General features: G+C 44.2%; 1 protein-coding gene across 1 annotated transcript in view; it reads right to left on the reverse strand.

Annotated features, from left to right (window-relative positions):
• Positions 1–16,492, reverse strand: part of CLASP2 (cytoplasmic linker associated protein 2) — a 977,269-nt gene that overhangs the window by 619,776 nt on the left and 341,001 nt on the right. Inside the window, 1 exon segment of the mRNA XM_030203481.1 lies at positions 6,446–6,538. Within this exon segment, the coding sequence (XP_030059341.1) occupies positions 6,446–6,538 (93 nt within the window).

The raw sequence follows: 16,492 nt of genomic DNA on the forward strand, positions 1-16,492 counted from the left end.
TACATTTATTAGAACTGATGAAGGGGAAAGAGGGGGAGAAGTGAAAATAGTGATTAATGAAATGAATGCTGGGGGAAAGAGAGAAGAGGGAAAGGCCATACTGATGCAAAGGGAGGATGATGGGAGGGGGGGGAGGAGGGGGGTTGAAAAGGGGGAAGGGGGGGGGGGGAAAAAAAAAGATGTTGGACATAGCAGGATTATTGTTGTATTAGATAGTTATGGGGGAATGGATCTCCAAATGTTTGATATTCAGATACAGTAGGATTACTATTGTATTAGAGGGTAAGGGGAGATTCATTCTCCAAGATTTTGTTACTTTGAAGTGTTAATAAAAACGTTTTATAAATAAAATAAAAAAAATAAAATAAAATAGCAACCTGCTGACCCTCCCAAATGGTCCAACATTCCGTTCTCCCCCCCCCCCCCCCCCCAAATAGTCTATCATTCTCCGCCTCTCCCTGTCTTCTTATTGCCTTCTTTCCCCTGTCTAACATCTCTCTTCTCTCAAATGGTCCAGTATCTTTCTCTTCTGCCTTTCCTCTGGAAATGCTGTAGCGCAGAGTGTCTCCCTTTCTCCCTCCCATTCTCCCTCCACACACACTAATAGCACTGCATCTCCCCCTCTCTCTCCACCTCGAAAAATTACCCCTCCCTTCAAATCTACCTGTTGTGGCTAGAGTGTCATGCCCAAAAAAGCAAAGCAATGCGCCACAGAGCTACTTGCTCAAGCATGTTGCAAGGCACTGCCAGATGCTGCCCACACAGCAATAAGACCTGTGCATCAAAGAGGGCAGACCCGGCAGTGTCTTGCAATGCACTTGAACAAGAGGCTGTGTGCCGCACTGTTTTGCTTTTTTGAACATGAAACTCTAGTTGTGACAAGGAAGTTTGAAGGGAGGGGGATTTAGGAGCAGGAGAACAAAAGTGAGAGGTAGAGATGCTGTACCATGAGGGAGGAGAGGAGGGAGGGACTCTGTGCTGCAGCATTTTCAAAAACAGCACAGTTTTGACACCTCCCACCTCCCTTGCACCCCGTGGAGCTGCACATATTTTCCCTATGGCCCTGATAGTGGGTCTTAAGATTTGAGGTAACTTGGTTTTACCAAAGGTAGATTGTGCCAAATAAATTTGATAGATTTCTCTAAATGGGTGACCGGAGAACTAGATTGAGGGAACCCACAAATTTCAAAAAATTCTTAGATACTGCTCCAAATAGAAGGCTCATGATTAAGGTGATGAAGTGGATTAGAGACTGATCAACTGACAGGCATTGAAGGGTAGTGGTAAATGGAATTCACTCAGAAAAGGAAAGCGAGTATTGGAGTGCCTCAGAGATCAGTCCTAAGACAGTTTCTATTTATTTATTGCATTTGTACCCCACATTTTCCCAAGTATTTACAGGCTCAATGTGGTTTACATAATACCGTCAAAGGCGTTTGCCCAGTCGGTTGATAACAAATACAGGTTGTATAGAGATCGAATGAGGTATATGTGGAGGATCGGCAGGGATGAAGATTGCGTGATGTCCGGTGCTATCATTAGTCATGTTATGTTCCTGGGTGAAGAGGTTTAAGTGGGGTCATTGGGATAGGCCTTTTTGAAGAGGTTGGATTTTAGTGATTTCCTGAAGTTCAGGTGGTCATGGATTGTTTTCATCACTTTTGGGAGGCCATGTGCACTTATGTAGGAGAAGCCAGATGCGTGAGTTGTTTTGTATTTCAGTCCTTTGCAATTTGGGTAGTGTAGGTTTAGGTATGATCTTGACGATCCGGCTCTGTTTCTTATTGGTAGATCTATAAGGTTTATCATGTATCCTGGGACTACTCCGTATATAATTTTATGGACTAAAGTGAAGATTTTGAACATGATATGTTATTTGGGAGCCAGTGCAGCTTTTCTCGAAGGGGTTTTGCACTATCGAATCGTGTTTTGCTGAATATCAATCTGGCTGCTGTATTATGGGCGGTCTGGAGTTTTTTTGTGAGTTGTTCTTTATATCCCGCGTAAATTCCGTTGCAATAGTCTGCACAACTTAGGACCATTGATTGTATTAGGCTTCGAAAGGTTTCTCTTGGGAAGTAAGGTTTTTGTCGTTTGAGCTTCCACATTGAATAGAACATTTTCTTTATTACAGAGTTTACCTGGCTCTCGAGAGTAAGGTTGCGGTCGAGTGTGACGCCGAGTATTTTCAAGCTGTCTGAGGTAGGGAGGGTGTGTCCTGGGGTATTTATGGTTGTGGGTTTCTACTTGTTGTGTTTGGAGGATAGGATGAGGCAGTGTGTTTTTTCAGTGTTCAGTTGGAATGAATTCGCCCAGGAGTCCATGATGTTCAGGCCATCTTTGATTTTATTTGTTATTTCTGTCAAGTCATGTCTGAAGGGGATGTAGATTGTAACATTGAATAAGGACTGTGCCAGTGGAATCATCATCATGTTGAAGAGTACTGGTGATAGTGGTGATCCTTGAGGTACTCCGCAGACTGCTTTCCATGGTGGTGATATGTTTGAGTTTGATATTACTTGATAAGTTCTGGTGGTTAGAAAGCCTTTGATCCAGTTAAGTACATTTCCTTCAATCCCAAAGTGACCAAGTAGTCTTAGTAGTATGTTGTGGTTTACCATGTCGAATGTGCTCGAAATGTTGAACTGGAGGAGGAGTATGTTGTTACCTATGGCTATCTCCTGTTTGAATTTGGCCAGGAGGGTGACTAGGCCAGTTTCGGTACTATGGTGGGATCGGAATCCTGATTGTGAGTTATGTAGTATTGAGAACTTGTCCAGGTAATCCGTAAGCTGTTTAGTCACCAAACTCTCCATCATTTTTACTACTAGTGGGATAGACGCAACTGGACGGTAGTTGGTGAGATCATTTGTGCTTTTCTTGGTGTCTTTTGGTATTGGGGTGAGTAGGATGTTGCCATATTCCTCAGGGAAGAGACCCTGTTGTAGCATGAAGTTTAGGTGAGATGTGAAGTCTGCTATGAAGCGGTCGGGGGCGGATTTTAGTAGATGACTGGGACATGTGTCCAGTTTACAATGGGTCTTTGCGAACCTGTGAGTCACTTGTGTAACTGATTCGGTGCTGAGGAGATTAAATGTTGTCCATATGCGGTCAGCTGGGTATCCATCAGAGGGTAGGTCCAGATCATTGAAGAAGTTTTCGATGTCGGTATTGTGATGAGGAAGTGTGCTGCGAAGTTTTATTATTTTTTCGTTAAAGTAGTTAGCGAGTTTGTCTGAGGTTGGGATGTCTGTGTTGGTTGTGATGACAGAGGTGGTGTCTAGTAACTTATTTACGAGTTGGTACAGTTTCTTCATATCTTTGTAATCCGGTCCTAGTTTGGTTTTGTAGTAGGACCTTTTGGTTTGTTTTACTGCATATTTGTATTTTCTGTGTAGTTGTTTCTATGCGATGAGTGTATATTCATCTTTTGTCTTTCTCCATGCTCGTTCAAGTTTCCTGGATTATGTTTTGAGTTTTTTAAATTTGTCGTTGAACCATGGTATAGTGTTCTGTCTTTAAGGGTGCTATTTTGTTTAGTACGCTGCTGCATCTATCATCCCAGCGGTTGAGATAAGAGTATGGAATTAGTTCGTGTAGCCCATTCTTTGTCATATATCTTTTGCCAGAATGCACGAGGGTCGGTTTGCCCTCTTGTGGTGTAAGTTGTATGTTCTGGTGTGCAATTTGAACCCTTCTTCCACCAATTTAAAGTTAGGTTCAGTTTGTAATGGTCGGTCCAAGGTGTTGCTGTCCATTTGATGTCTGTTATTAGTATGTTATGATCTGTGGACAATTAATGTGATAAGAGGTCCAATGTGTGTCCCTTGATATGGGTAGTTTGTGTGTGAGGACATTTGAGATCCCAGGACTGTAGGAAGTCTTTACATTCCCGTACGTTAGTGGAATTGGGGTCTTCTAGGTGAAGGTTAATGTCGCCTAGTAATAGTATGTTAGAATTGTTTACACAGTGGTTTGATATGAAGTCCGTGAAGATGGGCTGGCTTTCGTTCTAGTTGCCAGGTGGTCTGTAGAACAGGACGCAATTCAGGTAATCAATCAGGGAATTGTTGTGGATTCTAAATGAGGCAATTTCTAGTTGGGGTGTTATGGAGTCGGCAGTGGTTTCAGTGGTGAATATTTCTCTGTAGATTAGTGCTATGCCTCCGCCTCTCTTTTCCGATATGGTCTGATGAGTGATTTTGTAACCTGGAGGGCATAATTCAAGGATTATGGGGTCATTTTGGATGTGGATCCATGTTTCATTGATAAAGATAAGGATGAGATTTTCTGAGGTGATCCAGTCTGATATTGTTGTTGTTTTGTTAATTACGGACCTAGATATTTTGGTATGGGGTTATTAGGTTTGGTGTTGAGTGGATTTTTGTTATTTGTCGTTCCTTGGGTGGTGTGTGTTTGTTGTGGTCGTTCCTCCCGTTTTGTTGGTGATGTCCATGTTTAAACAATCTTCCTCTAGTGTGGCGAGTGTCAGTTTGATGGAGTGTGGAATGTTTGATCAGTCTTTGGTGATTTTGTAGGATGGGTATGGAATAATGTTCTGTGAGTTGGGATGGATAGTACTAGGTGGATCAGTGAAAGTGAGTAGATTACCAGAAGTGTTTTGATTGTATTCATTTTGGTGTCAGTTTTCCTAACTCAATATCTTTGTCAGTAATATTGCTGAAGGGTAAGAAAATAAAGTTTGCCCTTTTCACAAATGAGACAAAGATTTGCAACAGGGACACCCCAGAGGAAACAGATAAGAGAAACGTTCTTCAAAAATTAGAAGCATTGTCTACTACTGGCAGTTACGTCTGAATGTGGAAAGGTGCAGAGTGATGCACTGGGGATGCAGAAATCTAAAAGGAGCTGTAAGCAACAGGAGGTGAGAGACTAATATAAACAGGCCACAAGACACACCTTGGAGTGATAGTCTTCTTGAGAGCCATAAGGATGCTACACAGCATATAGATGGGCATCACCAGTAGAAAGGAGGTAATAATGCACCTGTATAACTCATTGGTGAATCTTCAGACTGCTGTTTTCAGTTCTGGAGGCCATACCTTACTTATGATATAAAGAGATTGAACGTGGTCCAGAGGAATGCAACCAAAATGGTACGAGTGAAAAGAAATAAGATGTGACTTGAAGACCTAAATATGTATATCCCGCAAGAAAGGGCAGATGGGGAGTTATGTTATTTAAATACTTGAAAGGTATTAATTAATACATTAATCTTTTCCAAGGAAGGGGAAGCTACAGAACTAGAAGACATGATATCAAGCTGCAGGGAGAAACTTAAAAGAAATACTAGCAAATACGTTTTCATAGAAAGGGCAGTAGATGCCTGCAGTGTCCTTCCAGTAGAGGTGGTGGAAACAAAGAGTGATGGAATTCAAAAAAAGTATGGCATACACAGAGGATACCTAAATGGCAAAAAGACTGAAATCCAAGAGTCGAGTATTTCCACTCAAAGAGTTGACATTTTGCACTTCATAAAAGGGATGGGATGGTACTTTGCATAGAGGGGCAGTTATAATCCTAAACAAAGGCATGGAGGAAGCAACCTGCATAGGGAGGCACTTCCAACTCTAAATAACGGAATGGTGAACAACCTGCATGGAACAGTACTTGCTATAAACTCTGACCACTTGACTGGGCAGACTAAATGGACCATGCTGGTCTTTATCTGCTAATATGTACTATGTTACTATGATCAGTTCACCTACATTCTGAGACCTTTGGACTCTTCCACTGTAAATTAATAAGGATGAGAGATAAAGGCTTTATACCAATGTAATTACTTATTCAAACTTAAAGGCCCATGATTCTTATGATTTATAACATGGTTAACAAGGATTATGGAAAATGTGTAGTCCACATCTCAACTTTGTTTCAAAATGTTTCTTGCCCAAACTTCATCAAATTACTTTCTTATGCAACAACCAATCTAAACCTTTTTACAGTGGTACTATTAGGATTTGAATTCTCTTTGGCATTCATCATCAAACTAGTCAATGATCCTCTAAATCAAAGCAACAAATACCCTTGGTTTAGTGATTAATTTTTCCTTCATTTGACATCAAATTCAAGTCTTCTTTGATGCAGTCTGTATTTTTTACATGTATTATCCCACACTTCTGCATACAGGTCTAACAGCAACCCACATTTTATATTTAGAAAAACCTAGCTACAGCTTTTTCAGTTCTGCTCCTAAATCTTGCTCTTTATCAAAATCCTGGATGTCATGAGTTGAAGCACCTCACTTTTCAATTAACATACACACATTTGAAAAATATCCTCCACATTCATGTAAATTCTTCCTCCCATCCTTCTCAAACCAATCAAATTCAGTGTTAAGCACTGAAAATAAATATGAGGTTATAATAAACTTTTAAAGATGTGTGAAATTAGGAATATTTCTTAGAATGTAGGAAAAGCATACCGCATTGACTCGCTGATCCCAATCATGTTTGTCATCTGAAAGAATTTCCCTGATTTTGTTTAATGTTTCTTCAAGTTCTCGACTGGAATAGATCTGAAAGTATAAATGAAATTAAACAAGAAATATAATATTTAGTTTAGAAATTCTACGTTACCAGGAATCATTTTACATCTGACTACCAAACCTAATGATACTATTCTTCCATAACAGCAAAAATGTCAGAGCCTTCAAGGTGCTATATTAGCTACCTTTTATTCAGAAAACATCTTGCTATCAACAAATAATGAGATCACATAGGGAAGCTTTTTCAGTTCTTCTAAATATGATAGGTAGAATTAAAACACGAAAACAAAACAAACAAAAAAAACCTTGTAAGGACCCAAACAAAACTTGCTGAGAAAACGTGAGAAAAAAACTGAAGCCATGATATAAACTGAGCTATCCTTTACCTCAGTAGTTTACCCTGATTTTCCCATGTTAATCTTACTACATATGCAGTTAAGATTGTTTTAATATGGGAAAATCAGCAATACAACGAAAGGGTAGTGCAATGGGCATGTAAAATGCATACAAAGACCTAAAATTGCTCCCAAATTTAAAAACTGAACTAAAGGGTTGTTTGGTTTGGTTTTTTTTTTTTTTTTTTTTTTTAAGAAGTCTTTATTAATAAGTAATACAAGACATCTGAAACATAATACATCATGCAAGTCATATTACATGTCACTTATGTAAGCCAAAAGTCTCTTAAGATGTAGCATATATACAAGACAAAACAGAGTGATGATATCTTTGTATACCAAAAGAACAGTTCTTACTGTATTGAAATGTCAAATAAATTGTTCAGATTTACAATTCCAAAACTTCACTTTTTCAGAGTTTTTATTTATGTATACTAGTCCCCGCTTCATACGCTCTCTGATCACAAATTGCCCCATCCCACTCTCCCTCCCCCACCCACCCGCCCTTCCGAGCACCACCTTAACAGAAGACTTCAATCAGATTATACATGAAGGAGAAAAGAGTCCCAGATCTGGTGCCATCTACATATTTGATTACGCCTTTCCGCTAGAAGTTTTTCCATCTCGCAGACATGCCTCAATTTTTGGACCCATCTGGTAATGGGCGGGGTCATGGGCTGTTTCCAATGGGCAGCAATTATAACTCTTGCAGCGGTTATAGCCTGTCCCACAAATATATGCTGAGTGCTAGAAAGACCTGCAGCTCCCCCAGAGAATAAGAAGAAGGTTGGGCTCCAAGGTATTGGTCTGCCCGTCCACCTCTGTAACCTGCTATGGATCGATCTCCAATAAGCCCTGACCTTCTTACAGGTCCACCATATGTGCCCAGCTGTGCCCCGCACCCCACAACCCCTCCAGCACAGCCCCGTCAGGGTAGGGTATATGCGCTGGAGACGCTCAGGCGTCAAGTACCAACGATACAGCACCTTCACCGCATTTTCCTTGAAGGGCACATGAGACGACACTCTCACCACAGCCCGCTCCATCCTTTCCCAGGTTGCCTCCTCCAAGTCCATACCCAGCTCCCTCTGCCAACTCTTCCTGTGAAGTGTATAATTCGGTGATTGCCTGTTAATAATGTGATAAAGGCGAGAGACCAGCCCGGTAGTCTTAGGTGGACCCTCACAAATATTCTCTAGTGCTGTTTGCTCCCTGGCCATAACCTCCCGAACTGCCCTTGTCTTAAGAAAAGATGCCAATTGAAGGTAAGCATACCGGTCTGACCCCACTATCGGGAACTTCTCAAGAGCTGCAGGATAAGACAACAAATTCTCACCCTCGAATAATTGACCCCACATTCGCAAACCTCCAGTGTACCATCTTGTGAACACTCCTTTTGTCGTTCCAGGGTAAAACAGTGGATTATAAGCTATGGGGGACAGACGAGACAGTGATGTACGTCGGTGTAAGAACATGCTATCCCAATTGGAAAGGGTGACATATACTGAAGGGCAGAGTCCTGCCTCCAGAGACCTAAACGAGCCAGGGATCCACATAAGGGCCCCTAACGACCTTTCACCCAAAGTGTATTGTTCAAGCTGCACCCACTGCCTATCCGGGTAATCCTGAAACCATTCCACTGCTGCGCGTGCCTGGACTGCTCTATAATACCAAGCCAGGTTGGGTACTCCCAGCCCTCCTCTCGCCCTATCCTGGTACAGGACCGTGCGTGCCAAGCGCGGACGCTTACCCGCCCAGATAAAGCGCATAATACGGTCCTGTAGCATTGATAAAAATTTACGTGGCATTTTGATTGGGAGAGCCTGAAACAGGTAGAGCAGGCGCGGCAGGACATTCATCTTTACTGCTGCTATTCGGCCAAACCATGAGAGAGCAAGATCCCCCCATTTACCCAAGTCCTCAATAAGTGCTTCTGCCAAACCTTTATAATTAACCGAATAAAGATCCGAGAGGTCTGCCGTCAGGTTAACCCCCAGATAACGAATGCTCTTGCCAGCCCATCTGAAGGCATAGGAAGTCCTCAGCGACTCCATGAGCTCCGTCGGAAGGGTAACATTCAAAACTTCAGATTTGGACATATTAACTTTAAATCCCGACACAGTCGAGTATTCCTCTATCTCCCGCAGGAGCCCAGGGAAAGTGGTCAGGGGGTGAGTAACAAATAACAAGACGTCGTCTGCGAAAAGGGCTAATTTATGTATTCTCCCACCCATGGAAAGTCCTGATATATTTGGATTAGCTCTAAGCCGAGTTGCAAATGGCTCCATTACCATTGCAAATAATAGAGGGGACAAAGGACAGCCCTGTCTAGTGCCTCTGTGTAAAGGTATCATCCCTGAGTTACCCCCGTTAACACGAATACAGGCTTTAGGAGAACTGTAGAATGCTTGGATCCATCCACGAAACTGCGGTCCTATCCCAAAGGTCTCCATCACCTTGTACATGAATGGCCAATGCACCCGGTCGAAGGCCTTTTCAGCGTCCAAGCTAAGGAGGCATAGAGGCCTCTTCATTCTTCTAGCCAGGTACATTAAATCGATCACTCGCCTAGTGTTATCAGTAGCTTTTCTATAGGAGACAAATCCCACCTGATCGGGGTGGATAATAGCTGGGAGCAAGGGTGCCAGTCGGTTAGCCAGGACTTTAGCTAGAATTTTGACATCAGCGTTTAAGACGGATATAGGACGGAAGGACCCGCATTCCTTATGGTCTTTATTCAGCTTGGGCAGTACCGCAATCCACGCTTCCAGCATGGAGGTAGGCAAAGACTCTCCTTTCCCAATTAAGTTAAATAAGTCAGCCAACAGTGGGGCTAACTCGGTGGTAAATTTCTTATAGAATTCATTAGGGAAACCGTCCAACCCTGGTGATTTACACGAGGGTAGGTGTTGAATGGCTTTTTGTACCTCAACCGGGGTGACCGGCGCATCTAGGGCAGCCCTTTGCTGACTGGTTATGGAGGCCAGGTCACTCTCAGCCAGGTAGTCCAAGATAGTATCTTCAGGTGGGTTCGTCTCCTGTGCATATAGTTCCTGATAAAATTCACTAAAGCGCCTCCGTATGGCCTCAGATGTATTCAGCAAGTCGCCTTTCGAGTCCCTAATGTGAGTGACCGTTCGGTCCACTCTTTGCCTGCGCAACTTTATAGCCAGGAGGCGGCCTGCCTTATTAGTAAATTCGTATGATCGAACTTTATTTCTGGATTGTAGCCAACTTAGTTGCTCGGAGTAAATAGAGTCCAGCTGGAGCCTCTGTCCTCGCAGCTCCTCCAAAACAGCAGAGGAACCACTTTGTTTGTGCTGTGCCTCCAGGATCCTAATCCTTTCCAGGCACTGCGCCAGCTGGGCCCTACGAACCCTCGCTCGCCTACTAGCTATCTGTACAAAGTAGCCTCTTGAGACTGCCTTCATAGCGTCCCACACTACACTGAGGGGAGGGCCCGATTCCATGTTGAACTCCAAGTACTCTTTCAAGACCTTCCTACAGCCTTCCACCACCTCCCCCTCCAGCAATAGATCTGTGTTAAGTGTCCATCTTTGATCTTTGACCTCTGCTCTAATGGTCGGCAGGATTACCCAAACTGGAGCGTGGTCTGAGATTGTTATGCGGCCAATTTCTGCTTTCGGGCCCCTCTCTGCTAATGTGACATCAAGGAAGAGGTAATCGATCCGGGAATACGACTTATGTACGGGAGAGAAAAATGTATAGTCCCTAGTTGTCATATGACTTAGTCTCCAAATGTCCAGGGTCCCCAGTGAGTGGACCATGGAGCCCAGCGCCAATGAGTCCTTAGATATCAGGTGCTGAGGTCTCCCGGATCTGTCCAACACAGAATCCATAACTTCGTTAAAGTCACCCCCCATAATCAAGGAACCCCGGGTAAATGTAGCTAGTATGTTTTTCATTTTGGTGTAGAAGGTCCCCTGGTGCTCATTTGGGGCGTATAGCGATGCGAGTGTGAGGTCTACATGATCCAGAACAATTTGCAAGAGCAAAAAACGCCCTCCCGGGTCTCGCCTAATTCTCATTATTTGGGCCGATATTGATTTATGAAACAAAACTGCCACCCCACGTTTTCTAGAGTCATCTGCAGAGGAAGCGAAGAAGGCGCTTGGGTATTCTGGGTGGGTTAACAGTCGCTCATGTGCCCTGCGGAGATGAGTCTCCTGCAATAGTACAATGTGTGGTTTTAGCAGCTGCAGCTCTTTGAAAAATTTCTGCCTTTTCTGAGGCATGTTCAGCCCCTTAACATTATATGATAAAATTTTTAAATCTGTACTCATTCCTGGGATGTTACATCAGCTATGGTTCCCACTGAGTGGGATCCATCCACTTCATGTCTTTGTGCTAACCAGTACCAGTGGTGCCCACAACCCTCCCCAGTCCTCCCTCCCCCCATTGATAACCCCCCCCTTCCCTTACCCACCCCGTCCCCCCCTGTCTGACACCAACTAAAGGGCTCAAGTCCCAATAGTGGGAAATGAGGAAGTAACACACCAGCATCCAGGCGACCCAGCCCCCCCCCCCCCCCCCCCCCCCCCCCCCCCCCCGAGTTACCCTACGTCATCACCAGGGTCAAGAACACAACTTGGGCATCCGTAATCACCCATCCACATACTTGGTCCCTACCCGCCATCCAACACCTTAAACTTTCCCTCTTCATAGTCTCTTATAACTGTACAACATCATACACAGTGTTTCCCACTACCTTAATTACCATTTCCTCTATTAATTAGTGACTTAAAGTTCACTTATGCAAGAGATGGCAATAATAAACCAAGAACAAAACATATCAAAACTTGAAACAGAGCATAACATTTGTTACTCTCTACATCATTACCAACCAGGAGATCAGTATCAGCCAGTGTCCCTCTGGCCAAATCTTTGGCCAAGTCCTTTGATAGAGTGATTCTACCAGGTTGCCGCTTCAGTTCAGGTTTCTTCCACAGCCACTTTTCTTTTTGGGATATTCCTTTTAGGTGTGGCAGGGATCCTTTGCCACTTTTGGAGCTTTGTTTTCGTGGCTGGCGCTAATGCGCCTGGAGGTTTGCTTGTCTGCACCAGGCCCGCCCCATGCAGGGATTTCCAAGCTTCTGCCATCGATGTAACTCTCAATTTAACACCCTGTAGCGTGTAGATCAGGGAGAAAGGAAAGCCCCATCGGTATGATATCTGCTCTTTGGTTAAAATGTCCAGGACTGGTTTCATGAGACGTCTTTGTTGCAGGGTGAACTGTGATAAATCTTGAAACACAGATATTTTGGCCCCACCATATTCCAGGTTGGGCTTTTTCCTGGCGCAGTTGAGCAATTGCTCCTTTAGTTCATATCGGTGGAACCGGGTGATAATATCCCGTGCTCTGTTTTCCTGCCGCTGTCCCAGGGATCTATGCGCTCTATCGATTTCAATCTTTACCCCTGCAGCCTCGGCTCCCAGCAAGCTGGCACACATTGTCTGTACAATCTGTATGACATCCTCGGTCTCTCCGCCCTCAGGGACTTCGCGGAATCTGAGGTTGTTTCTCCTTCCCCTGTTTTCAAGATCGTCAAGCTTGTAAGTTAGCTCTATATGCTTTTGGTCTAAGGCTTGGAGATGGGTCTCGTGTGAAAGCATGGACTCAGAGTGCTCTTCCAGCTTAGTTTCTGCCTCTTCAACTCTGTTCCCCAGCTCGCGGAGATCAAAGCTCAGCGTCTCCATTCTATCCAGGATCTCATCCCTCGATTTATTTATATCTGCTTGTATTCCAGACAGTATCTGGCGAAGTTCGCCTGAGATTCCTTTTTTAATATGCGGTTTCCGCGATTCCGCCAACGACAGCGCTGAATCAGAGTCAGAGGGGGAGACCGGCGCCATTACCTCGTGGCGCTTCGCGGTTTTGGTCGATCCGCCGCCAGCTGACTTCTCCTGCTCTTTAGCTCACGCCGAAGACGCTTTACTCATCCTGCTTTCAATGAAGAGCAACGGGGAACACTGCAGGCAGCTCCAAAGAGGCTGGTGATTGCTTTTTATAGCTTTTGTAGTTGTCGAGGAACGGGAGCTAGAACGCTAGGCAGCCATCAGCATCGGTGACGTCACTTCCTCCACTCTAGTTTGTTTTTTTTTAACTTGTCTCATAGCTCTGAATCTTTTCTCCAGCTCAGAGTTATATAAAAGATGCAGTGCAGGAGGAAAGGGGTCATCTCCAAAGAAGTGCACCATTTTAACCCAGAAGGCTGCAACCCCCAAGAGGTTATCAGGTCCAAGGCACTCCAAGCCCAGATACTCCTGCAGGAGGCAGCCCTGGACCAGAAAGCCTCTGATGTCACTAGACCCAACTCCCCACAGTAATATAGCAACTGAGCCAGCAGACTGTCCATTGGTATCTTTCTCATCCCACAATCTTGAAAAAATATAGCCTGACCCCTAGCAGTGTGCTGGAACTCACTGCTATAAAAGCAATGCCTCCCCTGCGCTTCTAGTGATCAGTCTGCCAAATAAGATGGTGAAAGTGAAAGAAGGATATTGACCCAGATCAGGTAAGTATCATTGGTCTGGGGAAGGAGGAGTGCTAGTAACACTGGGGGCTCTATGGTCCAGGAGTTCCATGTGCCTTGCCCATGCCAGGGGTGCTCTGAACTAGATAGCCCTCATGGGGGTAGGAGATTTATGAGCAGGGATAATGGTAGTGTCAGTGGTTGGGGAGTCTAGTCTGCAGATCTTTTCTTTTTCTTATTTTTTAATGCCTCCCTTCCAGTCAGTGTGAGCGCCAATTTCTGCTCAAGTGTTTACAGGAAGGAGAAATTACATTTTATCTGCCAGTTTTCTTTCCTTCAGATTCACCAGACCAGTCCAGAAATTTGCGGATTGTGACCATTAATTAGCAGATGGAAACAGAATACAGAATTGTGCGCACTGCCCTATAGGGGCCCTGAGCAAGTCCAGCCACTCAGTATTTCGGTAACCAAGCAGTAGAACCCTTTCTAACCTGTATCAAACATGAACTTTTCATTCCTTCCTTAATACATTAAACAAGGTGCTTGAATAGAGAAAAAAATCTTGTAGAAGGCAAACAACCAGAAGAACCTGAACTCTTAGTAGAGAAGACAAACAGATAGGAAAAATAAAAACAACAAAAGCACACATTGACAATCAGGATGGAAATCTGTCCAAGAAGTATCACTCCCCTTATGGAATAAGCTCTGAGAAATGAGGGTGGTTGTTTACCTGTCAGAACATACACAAAAGAAATAGTGTGTTTTAACCAGCAAAGCAATAGTAGTAGCCTTAGAGACTGCCTCAGTCTTTTGGACAAACAGACAGTCAGATCTATGGAAATCATTAGTCACCTTCAAATACTGTACTTCATCAAATACACAAGACATAACCAATAATTTCAAGATAGTTAAGCCCTTGCCGAAAAACTTTTACCAAAAAGAGGAGAAAAGCCTGATTCAAGTGAAATGAAGAGACCACATCTGGAAGACAAGAGGGAACAGTGAAAATATGAACGCCTTCTTCCGTAAAGCAGAGAAATATATCAAACTCTGCTGGCTAAAGCAAGAACTACTAAAAATATTGTCTTTAAAATGAGATCTTTAACCCATTAGTGCCCAATGTTCCCATAATAAGCTCCCATATGGGAACGTTGGGCACTAATGGGTTAATAGCAACTTTCTTTAGAGACTCAAATGGTGCAAATTGCAGGGATCTGAGGACTAGGATAGAGGGGCCTTTTTACCAAGCTGCAAGAGAAAGGGCCCATGCGTCAGGGTCATTTTTACCGCAGCAGGTAGAACTCTTACCGCATGGCCATAAGACAGAGAGCCCTTACCATCGTCCACTGAGGAGGTGATAAGAGCTCCCACGCTAATCCAGCAGTAACCGGGCAGTGCACAGCGATACCTGAATATCGCCGGGTTACCATCACACAAACTATTTCCAGGGGTTCCCCCCCCCCCAGGAAATGGCACGCACTCGGGGTAGGACTACTGCCGGCTGCCACGCTGGGCCGGTGATACGCCCGAAAGAGCGGTGAGCCCACAATGGGCTTTCTGCCACTCTGTAAAAGGGCCCCTTAGATTCCACTTTGTTTGAAGTTCAAACAGAAGGTCAGAGATGAATGACTCCTTTCAAAAAGCACACCACACCTGAATGCACAGCGATGAAAGCCATTTCCAAATAGTCTCTAAAAAAAAAAAAAAGCCAGAGCTGTGACTAGAACATTCGAAGAACCTAGAGCCAAACCTTTCTTTAAACCCTGCTGATGGAAGACAAGAATATGTGTAACAGAAGAGCAGAAAGGGGAAGGGGTCTCCAGATTCTTGTGTACACTGCCAAAGTGGAACACTTTCTAGCTTGAAGCAAAGTGAAAATGCAGTCCTCTATGCCTGAATCTCGACCTCTAAAAAGCCAAGGCATAAAACCAAAGAGGGACAGATATTCCATGAGTATTGTACCCTAGCATAATGGCAAATCTACTTGTCGACAATCAGGGTCTGCATACCATGGTCTCCTGAGCCACTAGAATCAAGAGGCTAGGATGATGTGCGGTTCTTCAAAGTACCTGGCCTATCATTAGCCAAAGCGAGAAGACAAAGGAAATCATTTCAGGGCAACCACAACCTTTGATGACCAAAATATTAGGTCATCTTGGAATTCTCTCTCACCACATTAGGTTCACAATCAGAATGCCCCAACATACTGTGATAAGATTGAAAGCCTTCTTTAACAACTATCACTCTTCTGGACCTAGAGGGTGTCTGCTGAGGAAATCTGCATAAAGATTCTGAATTCCAGCTACATGTACTGCTGAAAGGCTCACTGGGTACATTTCCACCCAACAAAGATGATGATGTGCTTACAAGGTTAGTGTCACATTCAGAGAAACTGCTGTAGCATTGTCAGAAAAGACTAACCACTCAGTTGAAAAATTTTGATAAAGGAGAGCACTACTTTGCGAATAGCTCTCAACTCCAGATGATTGATCAATCAGATTTAGTCAGTAGATATCCAATTCCCTTGAGCTATGCAATTCTGGAAATGCACTCTCCAACCGAAAAGACTGGCATCTGTGGTTACTACCTTCCAATCCGCCATGGACAAGGGTACTCCCTTTAGAAGATTACATGTTATGGGGTCCTCACTTGATTGGTCCAAGATATAAGATACTCCTCCCTGTGAAAAATACGTACTGCTGTGGGATCATCTGGCTCCTCCTGGAGAATCTCACCCTCCTCCATGTCATCCATCCTAGATGGCCTTAAAGAGTCCCCTGAACACCCTGCCAGCGGGGGCTGACAGACCACTCCCTCCAACATGGAGTCCAAGTGCCTGCGCTTGTGCGCCTGATCATCTGAGACTGGCAGCAAACTGTGTCCCAGATCACAATGGGCCCCCCCCCCCAAGGCCTCGAACTGGCTTAGAGGGAGGAAGGGGCTCGCTTCATCAAATAGGCTTGACGTAGGAGCAGTATAAAATCGGATGAAAAAAAGCTTCCCAGAAGAAACCGGTCCTGCAGACATAGCAGGCACTGCCCTTGAAGCAGCAAGGGACCGCGCCAGCATCAGTGCTGGCCTTCCCCACTGCTGAA

This window comes from Microcaecilia unicolor, chromosome 1 (genome assembly GCF_901765095.1).
Source record: "Microcaecilia unicolor chromosome 1, aMicUni1.1, whole genome shotgun sequence".
In the NCBI taxonomy this organism is placed as follows: Eukaryota; Metazoa; Chordata; class Amphibia; order Gymnophiona; family Siphonopidae; genus Microcaecilia; species Microcaecilia unicolor.